We start from the raw sequence: 24,934 nt of genomic DNA on the forward strand, positions 1-24,934 counted from the left end.
TGTCCCCAACCATTCGAGTTGTGTACATGCCCTTGGCCTCTACGTAACTTGGCAGCATGCAAGCCAGTGCCATCAGCCTGGCTGTCTGAAGTCTCTGCGGTTTGCCTGGGAATCACGTTTTCTCTGTCTAGGAAGCACTGTCATCCTACCAACACTTGTTTGTCTAAACTTTTTTATTTTATATTGGAGCATAGTTGATTAACAATGTTGTGTTAGATTAACACTTTGTGTTAGCAAAGTGATTCACTTATACATATACATGTACCTATTCTTTTTCAGAATCTTTTCCCATTTAGGTTGTTACATACTATTGAGCACAGACGTAGAGAAGAACTTATGGTTACAGGGGTGGGCGGCGGAAATGGTGAGGGGAAGGGATAGTTAGGGAGTTTGGGATTGACATGTACCAACACTTTTAAAGAGAGTGAATATTATCAGTTACATAAGTGGAATCTCAAAGCACTGATAGGTGCAGGCTGTGTAAGCCAACCTCCCTTCAGATTTGAGAGGTGTATTGAGAGATTCCTGAGGTCAGACAGGGGAGTGCAAGCTCAGCTGTTCCCCAGGTATGGTTTCTGTTGATGGTGAACTTCGGGCGATGCCACTGGATACAGATCATTTGTTTCGCAATCTCCATCCTTACTAGTTCTCATGCCCCGCTGGCTTTAATCACCTCATGCAGGGTCAGTGATGTGGCTTCGGTGGGGAGGCAAGGCCCCTCTAGAGACTGCTGCTGCCCCTTATATTACAGGAAGCTGACACGTAACGTTTTTGCTTTTGCAGGACATACTGAGGGGAAATGAGTATGGAACATTTTATGGATGGATAAGCAGAATCGCAGCGTTAGGGGAAGAATCATTTTTTTCTGACTGTCATGCCATGGAAATCAGTCATCAATGTCCCAGCAAGGCACTCTATCAAGAATGCAATGGGCTTTATAACCAATTAGATGGATTTGTTTCATGGTATCAGGGAAAATAAGCTCCTTTAGAAAATGATTTTTTTTTCTCCCTTGGAAAGTAAAGTGTTAAAAACTTCTGAGCCTCACAGCATAATGTAGAAAATCTGCTTTTATGAAATGGATTAATTACACCCATTGAATGCATTCACTGTCACAGCCTCATCCTCCCACCCCTGTTCCAAAATGACAAGTGAAACCAGCGGCTGTGTAATTTTGGAAAACAATCAGGTCACATATTGAGTATTTTGCTTATTCATATAACCATAAACTGCCTCTGCTTGAGTTCCCTCAATTACACAGCTCAGTGTGCAGGCCAGAAGAGACAAGCCCAGCTCAAGTGAGCACTTCTGGAATACACAGAGGGATGCATTTGAAAAATGTCCAAAGTGGCAGATGTGAAAACTTCTCATTCAAGACCCAGAAGCGCTGCTTCACTGCAATCCTTCACCTGTTAATCACGCTGCTTCTGAACTTCTGAACCAGGGTTGCTGGCAATATCTCATATAGAGATACTTAGGAGCTACTGATCTTTCAAAGTAGAGTGCACGTGTATGCCACTGGGGTGGGGCAAGGGGGACCTGGCTGAGACAAGAGACGATCACTGCTGCTCAGAATTTCCAGAGCTTCACCAAGATTAAACGTTGGCTGCTGGCTTCTAACAAAAACTGCTCTTATCTTTTTTAGGGGAAGTCCCCAGAAGATGCCCTTGACCAATGCTTGAACCAGTGTATTGCTGTATCACTTAAATCCTTCAGATCCCACGTGGCAATACACAAATCTCTCTTCCACAGGAACACAATGGCACAATTGTAGTTTTGTTTGAAGGGTATCTCGTCTTCTTACTAAGTGTGACTACTTTCCCATGACTGTTCATCCACTGCAATTTCACGCTCGTAGGAATTTCAGCCTATCAATATGATCCCTAAGCAATCTTACTCTCTTGTTTCTAGTCTTTTTCCCACCACCTCTGACCATTTGTGTGTTTTTCTTCTACCATCTCCTAAATGCCAAGACTCTACCCCTCATTTGGTATCATTTGAACTTCAAACGTTACTTAAGATGCCGATCAAGATTGCCAACTTCTTTCCTTTTCCCTCTCAGAAGTCTCCCTCTCACCTCTCTCTAATCCAGGCCCTCCTTGATTTTAACACTTCTTGTATCTGCCTGTGGTTCCTCTCTCTTACCCTCACCCTCCTCCCACTCTGGTCACTCTCCTCTTGATCTCTTCTTGTCCAGTCTTTGAAAAGGTGCGTCTACACTGCGTCCCGGAGCTCCCTGTGCTTGGCCCTTGTAGATTCTGTCCCTCATTAATAGATCTGCAGTCTTTTACCCTTGAGTGCCCTACGTGATGTTTTTAACCAGCTTTAAGATGATTGATTTTGGGTTTTTTTTTTCTCTATCTGTCATCCCTCTCACTGTGAGGCAGATAAAGGAAAGAGTTAAAATATCAAAGATACAGCGTCAGGCCATCTTGGGTTGAAATCTAGCTGTTGTCTGCTAGTTGTATGACCTTGGGTGAGATAGTAAACTTTTTGTTATAAGTAAAATAAGGATAATGCCTACCTCATTGGACTGCTGTAAAAGCAAAATGCAATAACATACGTACCTGCCACACAGTTATTACTTTCCAAGGGTTACTATTGCCATTTATTAATATTCTTCTCATTATCCCATTTTATCATTCTCTTCCATCTGCTCATTATGTTTTACTTTCTTTCCCAGGATTTAACCCAGGACCTCCCATTTCTAAAGCAAAATTGTTGATACCTTTCCAAGTTCTTTGATTATCATCCTCCTATAGCTTTTTCCTCTGAGTCCCACTTTTTACAATCAAAGTTCGTCTTAAGACTTAACTACATTTCTCAGAGCCTCATGCCAGAAAGTGAGTGCCAAAGGCCTGGGGGGCTGCGAAGCCACAGTCTTCAGGATCTGCACTCCCCCCTTTTCTGTACCCTCTCCTCCCTCGGTGCTGTCTTCTCCTGTCCCACCTGCCACATAGCATCCCGTTAGTCCTCCCCTTTTTTGTCCCATCCAACTTGCTCTCAGGAAATACTTACTGAATGACCCATAAGCATATATTCAAGTGGAACAACTCTTATACATGGTTCTACCATTTGTTTATTGCATGATTTGGGGGTAAATCTATCAGTTTTTCCCTGTCAGATGGAGAACATAATCATACCCATCTCACATAGTCTTTATGAGAATCAAATAAGATGATGTGTTTTGCAGTCACATTACCCTGCCATCTAAGAAAATATAAGTGAAAACGTATTTAGAATTATGCTGAGCTGTATGAATATGAAATATTAGTATTACATCTCCCAAGAACACTTGTATTCGAGCTGGTGATAAAACCCAACACCAGATAAACCAGTCTTTCTATATGAAGTTTTAGGCAGGCATATACCAGAAGGTGGGTGAGACATTTTCAGAAATAAGAGCCCCTTCCCAGGAACCTTAAATTTCACCTAATACATGCTATCTGGCCCACATCCCCACTGTAATCCCATAAAGGAGAACTTGAGGTCTCTGTGTTGAAATATAACCATAGTATAAACACTTAATGAATCCCCTCCTTGCTTCAGAAATCGTATTTTGCAATTTGAGAGTTTTCAGCAATTTTGGAGGGGAGGGGTTGGAGTGCTGGTATCTCCTTAGCCACTAAAACTTTGTAGCAGAAACATTCTCTGAAAAACAATCTATTCTAAAATTACAACTGTTTAAGTTAATTAAATCCCAAGAGACAATGAAAAAACTCATTTAGAGCAAATATTTAAGATAAATAAAAGGATCTGTGTTTAAAAGAAAAAGAAATTGATATCCCAAATATTTTCTAAAGAGTACTATTGATTTTTCTCTCAGAATTGGAGACAACTTTCCATGTTGTAATTCTGGTCAAAAATCCATCCATAAGCTCTTTTCTACTAACTGGAGCTCACTGCAGCTTTGTTTTCAGTTATTTAGCCAGATTCTTAGATTAATCTGCATCTGTTGGCCCTGTTTTCTGTGAGTTTGGAAGCAGCAAGACCCCTGCTCGGTTTGCTACCATTCCTAACTGAAATCAAAACGAACGAGCAAGAAATTGGCTATACCCTCAAAATTTTTCTTGCAAAAGATTCTATTGAATTCAGCAAATACTGGGATGGGGGTACTATATGTTATGATAAGATAAAAAAGATTGAAACTCCTATCTTCAAGGAGTTTTCATTCCAACTGGGAAGATAGACATGTACTCAAACCACCATAAATCAGGGCTTCCCTGGTGGCGCAGTGGTTGAGAGTCCGCCTGCCGATGCAGGGAATGTGGGTTCGTGCTCTGGTCCGGGAAGATCCCACATGCCGCGGAGCGGCTGGGCCCGTGAGCCATGGCCGCTGAGCCCGCGCGTCCGGAGCCTGTGCTCCGCAAGGGGAGAGGCCACAACAGTGAGAGGCCTGCGTACCACACACACACACACACACACACACAAAAAAAAAACATACATCAGTAGAAATGTGCTTCACTAAGTTATATATAATGTTATAGATGGCATATATATATGTAAGAGAAAAGCTCATTCTGACACTAACCTTCCCAGCAATTACTGTATTATTGAAACATGCCTCATCTTACCATTTCTATGAATGAGGTTAGGCTTCCTAATAATTTTTTTAATATAAGAAAAATAATTACTGGTCTTTGCCTTTTCTACTAGCCATTAGAAAGTTAGAAATATTTCTTGAAAATTAGCCCAAATGACTTTTCAATAACAAACTTTCTATCTCTTCTTATAGCAAAGCTGTTTTTTAGCATGCTTTGAAAAAAGTTGATTAGTGCAACTTTCTTCATAGAGGTTTTTGGTATTTCAAAGGTTGTTAGCAAAGTTAATTGGAAACCCACGGGGCCAGAAGGCAGTTGTGTACAACCTGAAAATATGTATTTGTGAATCCTGAAAGGAGCCCATAATGAGAGAGCTCCTAATGAAGAGTGCTGGTGCGTGGAGATGAGTGGTACCCAGATGGCGCACGGACGTTCAGTCAGCAGTTATGGGGAGCTGAAGGATGCTTTCAGAGAAGAGGGAGGAAGGAAGACAGTTCAGGAAGGAGGGCCAGAGAGGGAGCAGAGTGGCTGAGGGGCCACGGAGACCTTGATTCAGAACATCAAGGGTGCGCTAAAGCTGACCCAAAGGCCCAGCCCCGACGGTGACAGGGAGCTCGCAGCAGAGACCAGGGAAGGGAAAAAAGGCAAAAGTGGGTTCTTCGAGCTCCGCATACTGCGTGAACTGGCTGGAAAATGAAAGTGCGGCCAAGACCAGGACCGAAGAAGCTTTAACACAGAGCTCTTCCCATCCTTTAGACGTTGGGAATCTGTGGCCCAAACTGAAATCTAAGGAGCTGATAATGCAAACAGTTGATCATTTTCACACTAGCATCTGATGACGCTGGTGGCAGACAGGATATTTCTCTGTCTTCCACCTCTAGCAAGATTTCAGCCAAAAAGAAAAAAACCCCTTTTTAAATGCTTTAAACTATTACCGAGCATATATGTTCCCAAGTTGAACGTATCTTTAATTCCCTTCATCACACCAGGCATGGTTCTTTGCAGTAGGAAACAACATCAGGGTCTCTCCCCACACCAGGCTGATGGACCGCTCAGGTAATTACACGCAAGCACAGTTGGGTTATAAACAGGTGTGTCTCCCCGGAGCTCATGAGCATTTTACAGCTGTTGTGTAATTGTCTACTTATCCCATTAACTCAGGCGTCCTGTGTCTCCCAGCCCAACACAAATAGAGCAAAGCCGTGGTATCTGTATAGCTGCTGCAGGTCACTACAGGAGCAGGATACTGGGACAGTTTTCCTTTCCATAACCATAATTTAAAATTTCCTGCAAAAATTATTTTAGGCTGAGAATCTGCTTTTAAGTTACAAGAGTTGAGCAACTAAGACGTGAGTTTGGGGCCAGGCTGCCTCCATTAAATATTAGCCCTGCCACGTACCAGGGGTGTGACCTTGGGCCAGTTAACTATTTCAAACGCTCATTTTTCTGTATCTTTGAATTGGAAATAATGATGGTACATACCTCATGGTGTCCTTGTAGAGATGAAATGAGCTAGTCTATTTGAAACCCTCGGTGTAATGCCGGGCGCACGACACACGCCACCTAAATGTGTGCCGTTATTATTTAATGGATTCTTCTGCTCTAGTTGACAGACGTTATTAACTGATCCGCTGTATTCAGGAGCCCCACTTGTTACGCCTTTCCCTTTTAGCTAAGACGAATGTGTCTGAAGCTAAGTGTACCTACCACATCACTAGTCTTTGATCTAATTGACCTTATGATCAATACACATTCACCAGTCACCCAATGCCTGCTATGCAGATACCCCTAAGTTACCTTTGATGCTACTACATACGGTATCTAAGATTTCTCCTTGCCTTGTTAAAAATAGTTGCAGAAGGATCAATGTGTATGGAGTCTCACGTCTCCTGAATTTCAAGAATGAGTTCCTAGCGTGTACCTTCTTGGCCGGAAACTTTGTGAAACAACCCCCAACTCAGTAATTGCTTTCCTCTTCGCTTCAACTACCTGACCTGGAATACGTCACACAAAGCTGGCTGATGGAAAAAGAACCTGAAAAACAATAGCGCCTTGAGAATTATTTTCTGACATTAGCTCTGTTTTGATTCCAGCAAGGTAACAGCGTCGTTTGTCTTTCCAACCACAGTCAGCTCCGTTCCGCACAAGGCCTATTATTTTCTCACGAGTTATATCTGCCTCCTTCTATCATCCATCACTACATCTTGCTGTCCTCAACATTTAACGGCACAAAGTAAAGCCTTCATGTTAGATCTTCTCTCACAGGCCGTTCCTAAGAAACACCCGTCATAACTGTTGACCAACATTAATCTTTTCGAGATAACCTAAGGTGTTACCTATATCAGTGAGTGCAGCTAGCAGATGTTCCTTAAAATGTTTCTTCACTTTCCAAAGCTTTCGTTTGCTTTTTAAAATAATCATCTTTGTATAATGGTGACTTTGGTTGGCTGAATCATGATCTTTCAGTGTCTTATCTTCTGAGAACTTCGCTTCTGTAACATTTTCTCTCCTCTAGGAGCTTTCGAGGTGCGGATGAAATATGCAGTCTCTTTTCTGAGATAACTGAATCTATTTTGGCTGAACTACCTAAATTAAAATCACGTTAATCTTTGCGTTTTCTTACACCCCTTTCCCCAAAATTTAATCCCTGAAAAACTCAGAGAACGCTTCTCTTCCTCTCTTCCTGGAAGTTTTAGGGACAGACAAATGTCTTTACTTCCTTCCTATCCACCCAAAGCTCAGCAGAGGGCTTCGTGAATATTTCCACATCATCTGAAAACTACATGTATTTAAAGGTCTTAAGCCCAAGGTTATACAGCAGATATCTTTTTCTGGCCTGAAAGTCCGTGGGAAGCCCATGTTCACCCAACTAATTCAAATAAGTAAAGCAATAACAAAACAATATTTTCCCTTATTTTTTAAGGTAATAACACGTGGGCATACACGTCCATAATTCACTGATAAAAGCCCTATAAGAAGTGTCAAACGTAAACTGAAGCTCTTCAGCCTCTTCCCTTGAGGAGTTTTATGGGTAAGATTCCTTTTAATAAGGAATATGCTGATGGCTGACCTTTAGTAAAATGTTACGTGTTCCCGGTTAGGACCTTTCTTTGGATTCATGCAGGATTTAACCTAGAAATACGTTTAAGAACCAGAGAAGCTAATGTCCATGTGATTCTCTATTAATTAGAATACTTGGCTGAACAGACACTTCCTTCTTCTTACCTGTGAGATTTTAAGAGCTCTTAGATACATTATTTAAATACACATTGTTTTGGTAAATGTTTACGTAGGTCTTTGATTTGTTTCTAATACAGGGACCTCCTGGAATACAAGGAATGCAACAGCCTCTTGATGGATATTATCACAAGGTATGGCTTCTTCCACTCACATCATGTATACAGAGATTTTATGTGATGGTATTTTTGGAAAATAAAATGAACTTAATTGCTAACTGCTCAGACTTTGAAACATAATCACATACACTTAACATCTTTCCATAATGAAAATGTTTCCAAAAAAGTATTTTGATCAGCATCTTTTTTACAAAACCAGGATTTTATCTTTATTTAGTTATTTATTTTTTAATTAATTTATTTATTTTTGGCTGGGTTGGGTCTTCGTTGCTGTACACGGGCTTTCTCTAGTTGCGGCAAGCAGGGGCTTCTCTTCGTTGTGGTGCGCAGGCTTCTCATTGTGGTGGCTTCTCTTGTGGCGGAGCACGGGCTCTAGGCCCGTGCAGGCTTCAGTAGTTGTGGCTCGCGGGCTCCAGGCATGCGGGCTTCAGTAGTTGTGGTGCACGGGCTTAGTTGCCCCATGGCATGTGGGATCCTCCCGGACCAGGGCTCGAACCCATGTCCCCTGCATTGGCAGGTGGATGCTTAAGCACTGCGCCACCAGGGAAGTCCCTATCTTTACTTTTTAAAAGTTTATTTCAAAGTTTGCAAAAGTTCATACAAAAAATTAACATAAAAAACAGGTTTCACCATTGATAGCATCATATATGTGGTTTCCCTGAAGGCAGAAAGAGATGATTTGCTACCTTAGAGCTCTGGGTACTGCAACGGGTGATAGATTTCTTACCAAACTAACAGGTGCTACACTAAAATCTCAAGCAAAGGTTTACATACTATGGGTCAAGACTGTAGTCTCCCACCTCTCAGGAAGGAGCCACTTTAACTTCACCAAGATTTTTAATTACCCATTGGTTTGGATGGAATATGACATAGAAGGATCTGACAGCCAAAAGGCAAGACAGTTTTGCCCCCAATTCTACAAGGAAGCACAGCAGATGGAGAAAAATGGGTGTGGGCAACCGAGTGTGACTCAGAGACCTAAGTGAGACCACTGGTTGGCTCACCATTCAGCACATGTTTGGGGTCTGATCACTTTGTGAGGGGCATTCTGGCCACTGACTCGGATCCCTTATTACATCATGGTTTATCACTGATAAGCTGCAAATTTGGAGAAACTCCCCTTTATGTCTGTCCTGTGTTCTTGGTCTCCCTTTTGTAGATTCCTCTGGCTACTTTTGTTCCTCTGTTTAAAAACCCAAAGAAACACTCTGTGCCAGCAGAGGCCTTGAAGGCAGGTGCACAGAAAATGACAAGCTAATTAATTCAAAATCCCAATTCTTCCATCAGATTAAGTTCAACATGAAGACGTGGATCGTTTGTGGCTGATAAATTTAAAATCAGAAGTGTGGAAAGTCTCTTCCACTTCCTGCATGATCCTATCTTAACTTTTCTCATTTCCTTAGATTTTCCAGGGAATATTGTATTAGGAGGAACGTATGAGGTATATTGTATGATCCTTTAGTAAACATTTTCTGTAGAGCTCTCTCTGTACCAACTTTTTCACAACCATAAGGCTTGGCCCACATGAAAAAACGTAAGAGAAGCATATCTAAAATTACTCAGTTAAAATACACTGCATTTCTGTAATGACATCTACTGGTACAAAATAGGATTTACTATAAATGCTTCAAAATAATGAGAATGAGTGGGCTCTGATCTAACAGTGTCAGCTAAAAAAAACGTAAAGAATATTGTGTGTTACTACCACCCTTGGTATAAAATTTACCAAGTTGCTACTCAGCTACTTAGATATTTGCCATCCTTTGCAAAACTTTTAATGCTCATCTCTTTACAAGTCTCTCAGCATTACTTCTGTATATAGTTTATCTTGCCAGCGAGTCAGTTTTCCCTTAAATGAAGATATATAGTGCATTTATATTTTAGAATCTGAAGTTGAGAACATAAATTTTTTACTTTAAGGTTATATTTCTCCAAAACGAGGCTGACCGGAGAAGGTGGGTGGAGTCTTGCTAACAGCAAACCAGTTCTCTGAATTTAGCTGTTGACTCACCTAAAAGAACTCCAGCTATTGTTACTACCGTTGTTACCACGGGATTGAGGCTCACAGGCGTTTAGTCCACCTGTGCTCAGAAGGTGACTTCAGAATTGGAGCACCGCTGGGTAAAGAGGGGAGACCATAGCTTCTCTTCCCCAAATGAAACACCGTTGCCAGTTAACATCAGAAGGCTTTAGACCCGCCTGGGAATTAATGGAAGGTAACTTTCCAAATACTTGACTCTGTTTCCTTCTGAGAATAGTTAGGGCTGTTCCATGGAGGTCCCACCAGGATGGATGGAGGGGTAGGGCCCACCTTCTCAGCACCTACACTGAGCACCTTTCTGGGTTGTAACCGCCACCTCTTCACCCTCGGCTTCACAAAAGAAAGGGCCAAGCGTGCCATGGTGAATGAGATGCCTGTCTTCACTTGGCCGTGTCCCCAGCAGGTCACGACCCCCACCCGTTTGGGAGGCTGAGCTTGTTTCGATTTGCAGTTCATCGCATGCCTGATGGTCTGGCCGTCGCAAATAAGCACAGAGAGAAGGGGGCCCCTGAGTGAAACTTTCCTGGAGAGTAAATAATGGACCATGTATTGAAACATATAAAGTGACATTCCAAGGTTAAAATAATCTTCCCGTTTAAATTGTCATTGATTTATGTAATGTCTGCACTTGAGTCCTGGGCCTCGGCACCTCAGCTCGCAGCAGCTCAGCCGTCCTGCAGCCTGGATTCTGCAGAAGCAGCTGCCCCTGGGAGAACGAGTGGCAGACCACTCATACACCTCCCCTCCCCTTCCTCTCCTGAAAGAGCTCCTGGCTCATTCCCTCATCCCAGGAATCCTCAAAGCAAAGTAATTGCCTTTGGCCCCTGTACAAGAGTTGATCGTTTTCCCCTACACTTTTCCTTGTCATCAGAGGAAGAAGCTCAGGCATAAGAAGCCCTCTCCTCTCACAGCACAAATCAAAAAGAGAATTGGGGAAGAAAACAAAGGAAGTGAGGAAAAGAGAGACTAAGGAGGGAGGTCAAGACAGTTATATAAGTATGTTTCTGTGTATTTTGCATGCCCACTTGAGGATGCAAAGAATGAAAAGTAGATTCCCGTCTCCATCACAAAAATAATTTGCAGAACAGCTGCTCCCATTCTGCAAGACTGGTTGCAAAGGAGCAACAATGCCGAGCATATTCTTCCCCTCAAGGAAAATCTTCTCACAATCCAGCAAACTGCTCTGCATTGTCTCCAGCTCTGGGGATTTTAAGAAAAATTTGATAGGTTCTGTCAACTGCTAAAGCGGTCAGATCCAGAGCTCCTTACACCAATCTAGATGGGAAAGGAAAAAAAAAAAGCATTCTCTGTGGAGGCCAGGTACTTGCAGGTTTTACATTCCACGTTGGTTTTTAAAGATGCATGTGGAAAATGGGTAGTTGGTTATCTTAACATCACCAGCCTCGGTGCAATTTGCAGAGAATCAGTCTCATCTGTTGGAGACTGATGCTGTGTCTCCCTGCAGCCAGTTCCAGTGTTCACTTCTCCAAATTGTTGATCCAAGAAAACCCATTTGCTAACAAAATAATCTGTTTTTCCTTTCAAGTATCAAACCACAACTTCATTTTCATATGCACAGACTAGAAAGGACAGAAAACATTTCTCCAGCATCAAACACTCAAGGTCTTTCCAAGCGGTGAGTTAAACCCAAAGATAGCACAGAAAGTGAAGACCTCCTTGGAAACACTGGAGGCAACCCTTCTGGGCCTGGAAGACTTAGAAATAAAATTTAAGTCCTAACTTCCTGTCTTCCCCTCCCAGTGCCCCAGGATCCACTAGCTTTGGAAAACATCATGGATTTAGGCACAGACATACGGATTTTTGGATTTTAGCAGTATTACAGAGAAATCTCAAACTCACCTGGGCCCGGCCCCTCCCCTCTGTGGCCCACCACACTCGGAGCTGGTGAAATGTGTTCCCGCGAGCACCTGAGAAGCTGGACTTGGTGCCAGCCTTGGGCCTTATTTCCAAGTGAGCACAGCCCTCTTAGGCCACATGTTCTATTTAACTTACTAGGGCTACTGTAATGAAGCAAAGTGACTGGCTTAACCCCCAGAAATGTGTGATCTCACAGCTCCGGAGGTGTTGACAGGGCCACGCTGTCTCTGGGGCTGCCGGGAGAGGTGTGTTCAGGCCTCACTCCCGGCTCCTGGTGGCTCCTTGGCTTCTAGTACCTCCAGCTTTGTTCTTCTTTCTCAAAATGACTTTGGCTATTCAGAGTCTTTTATGGTTCCATATAAATTTTAGGATGATCTGTTCTAGTTCTGTGAAAAACTGTAATCGATATTTTGATAGAGGTTGCATTAACTCTGTAGATTGCTTTGGGTCGCATGGCCATTTTAACAATATTAATTCTTCCAGTCCATGAAGATGGGATATCTTTCCATTTCTTTGTATCATCTTCATTTCCTGAATATTGTTTTAGAGTTTTCAGAGCATGGATACTTCACCTTCTCAGTTAAGTTTATACCTAGGTATTTTATTCTTTTTGATTTGATTTTAAATGGGATTGTTTTCTTGCTTTCTCTTTCAGATAGTTCATTATTAGTGTATAGAAAAGCAACAGATTTTTGTATGCTTATCTCACATCCTGCAACTTTACTGAATTTGTTTATTGGTTCTAATAGTTTTTTGATAGAGACTTTGAGGTTTTCTATATATAGTATCAAGTCATCTGCCAAAAGTGACAGTTTTACTTCTTTCCTTCCCATTTAGGTGCCTCTTATTTTTTTTTTCATGTCTGATTACTGTGGCTAGGACTTCCAATACTATATTAAATAGAAGTGCAAAAACGGGCAAACACGTTTTCTTCCTGATTTTAGAGGAAAGGCTTTCAGGTTTTCACTGCTGAATAAGATGTTAGCTATAGGTTTGTCATAAATGTCATTTATTATGTCAAGATAGGTTTCCTCTACACCAAGTTTGATGAGAATTTTTATCATGAATGGATGTTGAATTTTGACAAATGCTTTTTCTGTGTCTGTTCAGATTACCCTGTGATTTTTATCCTTCCCTTTGTTAATGTGGTGTATCACATTGGTTGATTTATGGGTATTGAACCATCCTTACATCCCCGGAATAAATCCCACTTGATCATAGTGTGTGGTCCCTTTTATATATTGTTGAATTCAGTTTACTAATATTTTGTTGAGGATTTTTGCATCTATGTCCATCAGAGATATTTTCTTTTTTTGTAGTTTCTTCATCTGGTTTTGGCATCAGAGTAATGGTGGCCTTGTAGAATGAATTTGGGAGTGTCCCCTCCTCTTCAAATTTTTGGAATAGTTTGAGAAAGATAGGTATTAGCTCTTCTTAATATGTTTGGTAGAATTCCTCTGTGAATCTGTCTGGTCCTGGACTTTTGTTTGCTTGGAGCTTTTTTTTAAAATTACAAATTCAATTTTGCTACTAGTGATTGATCTGTTCAGCTAGTCTATTTCTTCCTTGTTCAGCCTTGGAAGATTGTATTTTACTAGAAATTTGTCCATCTCTTCTAGGGTGTCCAATTTGTTGGCCTATAACTGTAGTATTATCTTAAAATGTTTTGTATCTCTGTGGTATCAGTTTTTATTTCTCCTCTTTCATTTCTTAGTTTATTTGGGTCCTCTGTCTTTTTTTCTTGATGAGCCTCACTAAAGGCTTATCAACTTTGTTTATCTTTTAAAACAACCAGCTCTTGGTTTCATTGATCTTTTCTTTTTGTCTCTATTTTATTTATTTCCTCTATGATATTTATTATTTCCTCCCTTCTGCTGTTTTTCTTTTTATTATTCCTTTAGATGAGAAGTTAGGTTTTTTATTTGAAAGTTGTTTGTTTGTTTGTTTCTTGAGGTAGGCCTGTATCACTATGAACTTCCCTCTTAGGACTGCTTTTACTACATCCTATAAATTTTGGAAAGTTGTGTTTTTATTTTATTTATTTTTTTGTCTCAAGGAATTTTCTGATTTCCTCTGTGATTTCAGCATTGATCCATTGATTTTTTAGTAGCATGTTGTTTAGTCTCCACGTGTGTGTGTTTTTCCCATTTTTCTTCCTGTAATTGATTGATTGTAATGGTCTTATACCATTGTGGTTGGAATAAATGCTTGATATATTTTCTAACCTGTTAAATTTATTCAGACTTGTTTTGTAGCCTAGCATGTGATCTATCCCAAAGAACATTCCATGTGCACTTGAAAAGAATGTTTCTTTTGCTCTTTTTGGATGGAATGTCTTATGATATCTATTAAGTCCAACTAGTCTAGTGTGTCATTTAAGACTACTGTTTCCTTATTGATTTCCTTGCTGGATGATCTGTCCATTGAAGTAAGTGGGGTGTTAAAGTCCCTTGCTATTATTGTACAGCAAGTCCCCTATATACGAACCTTCAAGTTGTGCACTTTCAAAGATGCAAACGTGCCTTTGCATGTCCGATCAGGTAAGTTAGTTCACTTGTCTGGCATACGTTGTCATGTGTGTGCATCCTCTACGAGTGGTTGAGCTTTTGTGTACTTTACTGTTCAGTATTGCATAGGGTACAATAGTACAGTATCTTTATTTCAAGCCCAGCATGTCTGGAAGCAAGTGTAAAAGCAGCAGTATATAGCCAACTGTGCTAGTTGGGTACCTAGGCTAACTTTGTTGGACTTACGAATAAACTGGATTTACCAATATGCTCTTGGAACAGAACTCGTTCATATGTATGGGACTTACTGTACTGTCAATTTCTCCCTTCCTATCTGTTAATATTTGCTTTATATATTTAGGTGCTTCTGTATTGGGTGCATATATGTTAACGAGTATAGTATCCTCTTCTTGCATTGATCCATTCATCATTATATAATGCCCTTCTTTGTCTTTTGTCTTTGTTTTAAAGTCTATTTTGTCTAGTATGAGTACTGCTACCCCCACTTTCTTGTCACTCCTATTTGCATGAAATATCTTTTTCCATCCCCTCACTTTCAGTTTGAAGTGAGTCTCTTGTAAGCATCATATAGATGGGTCTTGTTTTGTTTATCCAATCAGCCACCCTATTTCTTCTTACTGGAACATTTAGTCCTTTGACATTTAAAGTGAACTAACAGGTATGTACTTACTGCTGTTTTGTTACTTGTTTTCTGGTTGTTTTTGTAATTCTTCTCTGTTCTTTTGTTATTGTAGTTTCTTCCCTTGTGGTTTGATGATTTTCTTTAGTGGTATGCTTGTGTTCCTTTCTCTCTAGTTTTTTGTGTATCTATTTTAGGTTTTTGATTTGTTGTTACATATATGTAATGACCTATAACTATTTCTACTTGTTTTAAACTGATAGTCGTTTAAGTTCAATCACATTCTAAAAGATCTACATTTTTTATTCTCCCCCCACATTTTGTGTTTTTAAGGTCATATTTTCCATCTTCATGTTGATCCCTTCACTGTTTATTGTAGTTGATTTTACAATTCTTTTCTTTTAATCTTTGTACTAGCTTATTTAAGTTGTTGATTCACAGCCATTACTATATATTTACCTTTAATGGTGGGATTTTTCCTTTCCTGTAGATTCTTCCTTCTTACTGTAGCCTTTTCTTTTCCACCTAGAGATGACCCTTTAACATTTCTTTTAGGGTAAGTTTAGTATTGATGAACTTTTTTAGTTTTTTCTTGTCTGAGAATTTCTTTATCTCTCCTTCAGTTCTAAATGATAAGCTTGCTGGGTAGATTATTCTAGATTATAGGTTTTTCACTTTCAGCACTTTCCCTTTTGGCCTGCAAAGTTTCTGCAGTAAAATCAGTTGATAGCCTTATGGGGGTTGCCTTGTATATGATTCTTTGTTTTTCTCTTGCTACCTTTAGAATTCTCTCTTTAACTTTTGCCACTTTAATTATGATATGTCTTGGTGTGTGTCTATTTGAGTTCATCCTGTTTGGAACCCTCTATGCCTCCTGTATCTGGATATTTTTTCCTTCTTCAGGTTTGGGAATTTTTCAGCCATAATTTCATCAAATACATTTTTTTACTACTTTCTCTCTCTCTTCTCCTTCTGTGTTCTCTATAATATGAATGTTGGTATGCTTAACGTTGTCTCAGAGGTCCCTTAAACTGTTCTCACTTTTTAGAATTTATTTTTCTTTTTGCTTCTCTGATTGGATGATTTTCATAGTCCATCTTCCAGATTACTTATATGTTCTTCTGTATCACCTAGTCTGCTGTTCATTCTTTCTAGTGTGTTTCTTTATTACTCATTTATTGTATTCTTCAGTTCTGACTCATTCTTTTTTATATTTTCTAGTTCCTTGTTAAAATTCTCACTGTGTTCATCTATTGTTTTCTCTAATTCAGTTATTATTCTTATTACTAACGCTTTGAACTCTTTATCTTATAGATTACTTATTTCTATTTAATTACTTATCTTTTCAGGGGTTTTCTTTTGTCTCATTTGAACCAAATTCCTCTGTTTTCTCATTTTGCTAACTTTCTCTGTTAGGTGAACCAGTTACCTTTATGGTCTTGAAGGGGTGTCCTTTTGTGGGAGCTTCCCTCTACAGTCTGCATCTGCCCAGTGGCTTTGCGGGGAGAGCTGGATCCGACCTGAGCCTGAGGCACGTCTTCCTCCAGGGTGTGCTGGCTGCTCTTACCTTGGTAGGAAGTGGGGCTGGAGATGGAGGTGCTAGAGCTGGAGCCAGGTGTGATTCAGGGCTTCTCCTCTGCTTAGTGACCATCACCGCCCCACTGGGGAGTGGGGGCAGTTTCCTGGTTGCTGGAGCAGAAGCCACGAGGGTCAGGTCTGAGATGGCTCTGTTCCCTCCAAGAGTGTGCTTTCCCCTCTCCTACCACCACCACCCTTGCCCCAGAGGGGAGCAGTGTTGGAGCAAGAGGGCCTGGAGTGGTTACTCAGTGTGGGTCAAGGTGCAGGCTGTGGTGTTCCTGGCACCGTTAGAGTTCTGGGAGGCCCCCACTCTGCTGCCTCCAGGGGTGACAGCAATGGCCACTGTCCCCCCACTCAGATGCTGTGCCAGGTCTAAGGCAGCTCCATCACCCCACAACCGCACATCCCCCTTGACCATGGCAGTCCTTGCTGTAGTGTGGAGCTGCACCACAGAGCCAGCGGGCTGGTCCAGGTGCTCAACTTGGGCTGGGGAACCTGCAGGCATGGCCACAGGTAACCAGCCAGAGTCCTGGGTAGTTTTCATCTGCTCCCTCCGCCTTGTTTTGGGAGTAAGCGAGTGTGCGCACACGCTTCACAAGCAGACTCGAGGTTTCTTACAGCCCCGCTGTCAGGGCCACTGGTCTGCAAACCAGCTAAGGGGACTCATCCTCCTGACGTCAGACCCCAGGGCTGGAGCACCCAAAATGTGGTTCAAACCACTTGCTTCCCAGGGAGGATCCCTGAGGCCATGTAATCCCCCTTCTCTTCTGTGTCCCCCGCTATGGGTGCAAGTCCCAACCTGATCGCTTCTCTTCCCTTCCTACCAGATTTTGTGTGGATCCTTCTTACGGTCTTGATTGTATAAGAGTCTCTGTGTCAGTCTCCAGTTTGTTTTCAGTGAGAGTTGCTCCACATGTGGGTGTGTTACCAGTGTGTTCGTGGGGGGAAGTGAGCTCAGCCTCCTCCTACTCTGCCACCTTGGTCTCCCCAGAATTCCTGAAATGTGCAGGCTGAGTAGCACACACAACAACCTTCTCCGCTGCACCATAGAAACTCTTCAACAAACACACTCAAGAGGGTACAGCTATTATAGCTACTCAAAAGGTTTATGAGAACCATTCAGATAACATGGCAGCAAGGCACAAAATGACCTCGTAAAATTAGAATAACATCTGAGGCAGAACCGTGGGCTCCAGAAACACAAGGACGATGTCTCATTATTTCTGTAGAGCCAAGCAATTATCCGGTACAATTAACTTGGAGAAAGCGGAGAGGAGAATCTCACATGCCAACAAATAAATGCAGCTGAAGTTCCAGTTTGCCTCTGCCTTAAGTACTGTTAGCCCAAGAGTGGAGAACACCTACAGAGGCCACTGTGGGTCCTTGATTAGATGAGTTTCCTGACCTAGCTATGGAGTGAAGCAGCCTTGGAGTGTTATACCTCATTTTCAGATATGTCCCTGTAATAATTTATAGCTCGGGATTTTGAGACGACAATTTTTATTTTCAATTTAGACATCTTGGATCAAAGTTAAGTAGGAAAAATGAGAGAATATCACAAGACCAGTAATAACAGCAGTTATAAACTATTTATTTTTAATTGGAGTAGAATGAGTAACATGGAGGCACATTTAAAATGTTAAACTGTAGCAACAGTGATCTGAACCAGTGCCTCTGTATATTTTTGTTGTTTAAGCATTTCTGTACTTTGAATTTTCTCTACCAACATATGTATTTTTAATTAAAAAAAACATTAATGGGAAAAAATCATGTAAGTCAGAATCATTGGCATATTTATTCAACAAGTACTTGTTGAGTGCGTCCTATACGTTAGGTAGGGCACTAGGCTTGGGGCGGCCATTCAGTTCCAGGCCATCATGGACCTTACATGCCAATGCAAGAGGTGCAAATATTTTTAAACAAACACAACATTTTCAATGTTAGTATTATGAAGGAGAAACACCATGTCCAATGAAAACCTATGAGGGGAACTTGTCTGGAGACCCACAGGAAGCATTTTATCTCAGTAGTTGCGCCCTGAGGGTTGAGAGGTTGCTAACCAGACAAAGAAGTGAGAACAGGGTGGGGAACTACAGGGAAGGACAGGAAGGATCTCGGTCCATTTGAAGAGCTGAGAGAAGACCTTAATACGACTCTGCTAAGGTTTTGAAGGAAGGAGGTCAGAATGTCGTTTGAAGATCACTCTCCGACCTTCTACAGAGAATGTATGGTGGGGAGGGGGGAAGAGTGGATTATAGGGCCAATGAGGGAGCCATTGCAGTGATCCTGACGAGATGTGATGGTGGCCTTCCCAGTGCAGGCGAGTAGAATGGAGAGAAGAGATTTGGGGACAGAGGCAACCAGACCGGATGACATTGTCCTCAAGGAACAGAGGAGGGCAGAGTTAACGACGACACCCAGATGGAAGAAGAAAGAGCTCTGCAGATGGGAGAGGATGAATTCAGACTTTCTTTCCTTGATTTTTTTCAGTTATACAATGAAATTACCACTCATTTTAACAAGTCAAACCGCAGAGATATATTAGGAAGAAGTTAATTATCATTCTCCCCCTTCTGGACTAACAAATGTTAACAATGTGATATTCTCATCTTTCTCACTTATATCGCCTTATTTGTTGTATTTTTTAATTCAGTTTTGAACTTGTCAAATATAAATCTCTTCTAGAATTTACGAGTGATAGGTCAAGTAGAAAATTAGATATAGGTGTCAAAACCCAGAAGGGAGCCGTGTGCTGGGTTTACAAATTTGTCTTTCTTGGTGTAGATGATGCCTAAGCTGCGGGGTAGATAAGAGTATCTGGGACCAAATGTTGAGTCAACAAGAGAGCTGGACCCAGTCCTGAGGGGGTCCAACCTTGAGCAGTTAGGAAATGGTGTGGGAGGAGAGGTCAGAGAAACAGGAGAATGTGTGGGATGCAAGTCACGACGTGCCAAGTGAAGCCAAGAGGGCAGTGAAAGGAATGTCCATTACACTGAGCAGCAAGGATATCGCTGCTAGCCTTAGACAGTCCTATCCGTGGAGTGGATGGGCACCGAGTGAGGCTGCCGGGCGTTAATTTGAAGTATTGCTAATTCACCCCTGGAGACGTGTATTTCTCCAGCGTCACCTCCTGGGGGGATGTCACAGCAAGGATAGGTAGGGTCTCAATAATTAGAGCTTTTCAGGAATATTTGACAGAACGTGAGAGAGGCAAACGGGATTAAAATGATATCTATAAAAAGCTGTTACTGTGCTGTTATCTCACTATTTCTATGCTTAATTAGGGACTGAATGTATTAAAAATAAATGGATTTTTGTCTTTTTATCTGTTTTATGTTTACCTAGGGAAACCTTGGTGAGCATGGAGCTGGTGGCCCAAAAGGAGAGAAGGTAATCAAATTTGTGAAGTAAATTTGAGTAAAAACATCTTACACCAACTCACACCCATTCACACATCAGGGCAGTCCCGCTGCCCCGCGGGCTCCAAGTCAGCCTGCAGTGGGCACGAGCCTCCCTGGCCTCCAAGAGAAGGCCCTGAGTAGCTGACTACAGGAAGGGAACACATCCACATCGAGGGGAAATAGCTGTCACAGGTAAATGAAATTAGGACACAGGTTTCGGTTTTTAATTAGATGTTTCATGGATCCATGTAGACGGCAAAAACCATCTGAAAGGCCCTTTGACACGATGCCCGAGGCTCGCTATTTTTGTGTTTTCTTAAGCGTCCAAACATAAACTATCATGGGAGCATTTTGGGGTGGGGTTTTATCATGTACAGTCTCGGTTTAACCAAATAATTATTTCAAAATAGCTTTACAGTTAAAATACTGACGAATTCACACTGCCTTCTCATCATCATTCACGGGTTTAATTATATTAGCTGTGAAGATGACAGATGCCCTTGCCTGGTCAAAAAGATGTTTCACTCCTGTTCGATCCTGCAGTTGGGATGACCTTGGATTCAGTGGGAACATGCCATTGTCAAGAAAAACAAAATGCAGGAACGATACTCAATGTTTTGTAATAACCTATAAGGGAAAAGAATCAGAAAAAATAGATATATATGTATGTAAAATGGAATCACTTTGCTGTACACCTGAAACTAACACAACGTTGTAAATCAACTATACTTCAATTTAAAAAAGGGGGAAAAAATGCACGTTAAATCCACAGACAGAGGCAAGTGGGTTGGAACTACTCTGCGGGAACATGGCCTGGGGGTTCTCTCTTCATTCATTCACCCAGTAAAAATTCTCATGATTGAGGGCAGGGTGTTTCGACATGAATCCAAGAAAATATGACTTCTGTGCCTTATAAATCAGTGCAGCCAATCTATTCACAAGATCATACCTCCGTAACCAGAAAAAACTGCTACAAGATAGTCTCAACAGAAAGTAGGGGCTTCTTATAGACTGACCATTGAAAATGAAATTTCCTGCAAATAAGTAAACAACTAAAACCTTGACATTCTTAAAAAGGCATCCCAGAAATTGATTATCCAGCAATAAGGTCATTTATGTGTCTTGGATTGTACTGCTAGTACATTAGCATTATTTCCTGTAACCAAATAGCTTGCGGAATTCCTACACCACCATAAGGAACACATTATATTTTAAGCAATTACTGCTGGACACATGCAGACTAAGGAGAAAAAAAAAGAAAACCACAAAGCTTGTCACTTAGGACAGCTGAGCAAAGAGAGTTGTGGCACTTTTAAAGTATTTAAATGATGATTCATTTCTTGAAACAAAACAGCTGGCCCTGGTTTTGCTATGTTCATTAGGAAACATATGTTACTTAGGAATTCTTAAGACCTCAATGATGAGAAATTTGATTCTGTCAAACAGGTGTATTTCAAACTCTAAGGACCCTTTCTATGGCTCAAAATCTTTTCTAATTGCTTCAGAATCTTAAGTGGAATTAGAAAAAGCCAGTGGCATGACTGTTGCCTCTTCCTGCCCAAAGAAATAACCCAGAAGAGTCTACAGAGAACCTGATATAAACGCCCATATGAAATGATTTATAAGAATTCTAATTAAAAGGAGAAAGACTCTGCCTGTAAATAATGCATATGATAAACTCAAAAACATAAGCACCGCATTTGCTAGAAGAGTAGAATCACCTCTACCTATACACACTCACTTAGTACCTGGGCTGAATCTATACTTTTGTTCTTAAAATTATAATGCTGCTCCTGGGTCACTGTAGTGAGAATTTAAAGCTCCTTCAAGCTGCTCTTTCAGATCTTTGCTTGAACCTGTGGTGGACTCTGGTGCTTCAGAGCTCCAACTGCACGTTGGAACCCCCTGAGGGCTTTTAGAAGGTACCAGTACTCAGGTTCCATCTCCAGATACTCTGATGTGGGGCAGAGCCCATGTATATGGTTGATCTGGGGTGGCGGCAGAGTGGGGGGTGGTCCATATTGCTATTATTTAAAACAGCTTCAGGTAATTCTACCTGGCAGCCAGGGTGGAGAACCATTGAGTGCTAAAAAGATCCTGGGCTTTGGCATCAAAAGTTGATTGTGCCATTAACAACTCTGTCTCCTTGGGAAAGACACTTTATTTCTCTGAGCGTCAGTTTCCTCATTTGTGAAATGGACACAGTCACATCTACACAGAGAATTGATGGCAGGATTGAAATCAAATGAGATGAGATGAACTTGCCCGAAGCACAATACCTGGCACATATGAAGCCCTCACTAATGCTTCACTCCTTCCTATCCATCCACTCCAAACTTTCTTCATTCTCATAAGGTATCGTTTATCTCTGTTTGATATTAATAGTTAGTTGTTACCATCCTTAACACCCGGTCTTGATCATCTTTGCTTCTCCCACCACAATGTTGAGGCTCAATTTATCTTGTAGAATAAAAGATTGAACAAGAAGTACAATTTCAACCCATAAGTGACTTATTGCTGCATCACACATCACTTCTTGACGCCCCGGCTGGCAGAGTAGAATCACAAAACCAGCCTACCATTTGGAACCCAGCCTTCCAGTGAAGCACCAGAACAGATGCAAACAGCAGTAGGATGAACACACTCCTAGGTTAGCAGCCAAGTCCTGTATCAAGAACACTGGGATACAGGAAGAAACACCAAGCAACACTACCGGCTTTTAATGGTAAATGGCGATGGAGACCATGATATCCAAGTAACCAGTCTACCAGGACTGAAATGACGACCTGAGACTGATGGGATCTGGTGAGGGGATGATGCTGTGTTTGCAGGTCAGTCGGGGAGAACTGCTCCTTTATAGAGACGGTGGAATAGGTGACAGAATATCTAAGGACTCCTGAGGAATTAGCGGTGTCTTTTAGGGCAGTTGTCAGAGGGAAAAGATGGAGGCTCAACACCACATACCTTTCAAATAGCATCCAAGGTGTCAAATTAAATGACAGCCTTTCCTGAAGCTAAGTAAACTCATCACTTGTCTTTCAGCTCATAGCCACTGATAACTCACTGAACACCCATTCTCACTATGGAAAACAGCATACGTGTCTGTGCTTCAGGTGTGAAATGCTTTTGTTTGTAGAGTTTTATACACGGGAACAGAACTCTTAGATTTCCTCCAAGCCCAGACACCCCTTCGTACCAATTAGAGATGGACCAAAGCCTCTGTTGGGTCCTTCCTCTGCATTTCAATGGAGACCTGTATACATTGCTTCAAATACTTAGCAGCTGTGAAGATAGGTACTCTTCCTCCAAGTATATTCCCCTCCCCTTACCTTTGGTATTGAGCAGATGTGACTTTTATAGTAATTTCTAGACCCTTTCCTTGATTTCTACATTTACTTTATGCAACTTACTAGGCATAAGTTTTTCTATCACACCTATGCACTGGGGCTTTGAGCACCGGGTAATAGGAAGGTCACTCCGTACAGCCTAACACTTGTATAAGGCCAATTGTTTATTTATCCTTTCAAACCAACAGCAATCAGCCCCTTAAATGTCTCCACCAATTTCTTCCTCTTTGTACTATGGATAGAATTCAATATCTGTAGAAAAAAATGACTTCTCCTACAATATGGTAAGTGCAAAACTGATGGTACATTATATGTTTGGGTGGTACACTATAAAGGAAAATACTTGTATTAATAAAATCAAGATTACATTTACAAAATATATTCCACAAATCTAGACACCACCTTAATAAAAACATGGATTTGTCTGTCCATTATATATGACAGGCTCCCTCTTCCTCTAGTCTAAAATCACAAGATACTGATTAGGATAGAAATATAGAAATAAAACAATGTTTTAGGGCTGTAATTAACTAGTACTTGAAATACTTTGGATAGATTGTTGTTTGAGGATTCAAAATAAACACATAGGGTTTCCCTGGTGGTGCAGTGGTTGAGAGTCCGCCTGTCGAGGCAGGGGACACAGGTTCGTGCCCCAGTCCAGGAAGATCCCACATGCCGTGGAGCGGCTGGGCCCCGTGAGCCATGGCCGCTGAGCCTGCGTGTCTGGAGCCTGTGCTCCGCAACGGGAGAGGCCACAACAGTGAGAGGCCCGCGTACTGCAAAAAAAACTAAAAATAAAAAAATAAACACATAAACATATCCACACAAGGGGCAGGTATAAAGATGTTCATTGCAGCCTTGTTTATAATAGAGGAAAGCTAGAGGCAACCAAATACCCATCAGTAGGGCTTTGACGAACCCCGATACATTAACACAAGAGAATGCTATCTGAGGGTTCAATGAATGAGCTAGATCTAAATATATCTATTAATAGAGGATGGATATTAAAAACCACACTGAGTAGGGAAAAAAGTCACAAAATATTATATACAAGATCAAACAATGGCTTCTATAGAATTTGTTTTAAATATCCAAAATAACATATTATTTATGGTTCCACATATGCAGTAAAAGTGCAAAAATATAGACTGAAAACAGAAGCACTAAATCCATGACTGGCTCTCTCTGGGACAGGAAGAGAGAGAGAATTTGAAACTTCTTTGGTTATAAATTTTTTTTCTTTCTTCCATCTTGGATGTGTGGTCCATGGAGGTTTGACATATTCAACTTTATGTGTTTTGTATTTTTTTCAAAATAAAAAAAAAAGACAAGATGGGCAAAAAAGGCATATACTTGGAAGTGCAATGGTGAATATTGTTTTGCAAAAATGCTCCTGAGATTGGAAAATAACCAACATTACATAACTTCTAGTGGCTGCATTTAATTTAACAACGGTCTGGTATTCGGGAATGCTGGTTAACATTTAAATGGAAGCACAATGCTGGGACATCCCTGAAGTCTAATTAACGATACATTTCCTTGCCACAAGTATTATTTCTAAAATTTTATTTTCTCAAAATTCCCTTTATATGTCACATACAAATCCCTTCTCAAGATTTTTGACCAGAACCTCTTAGGCATTTCT

General features: G+C 41.1%; 1 protein-coding gene across 1 annotated transcript in view; it reads left to right on the forward strand.

Moving 5' to 3' along the window:
• COL19A1 (collagen type XIX alpha 1 chain) overlaps window positions 1–24,934 on the forward strand; it is a gene marked incomplete at both ends in the record, with an annotated part of 350,042 nt that overhangs the window by 255,308 nt on the left and 69,800 nt on the right. Inside the window, 2 exons of the mRNA XM_082669016.1 lie at window positions 7,859–7,912; window positions 19,887–19,931. Coding sequence (XP_082525142.1) covers window positions 7,859–7,912; window positions 19,887–19,931 — 99 coding nt within the window. The remainder of the gene's footprint in view (window positions 1–7,858; window positions 7,913–19,886; window positions 19,932–24,934) is intronic.

Source organism: Grampus griseus (genome assembly GCF_964374135.1).
Source record: "Grampus griseus genome assembly, chromosome: 13".
NCBI classification, from domain to species: Eukaryota; Metazoa; Chordata; class Mammalia; order Artiodactyla; family Delphinidae; genus Grampus; species Grampus griseus.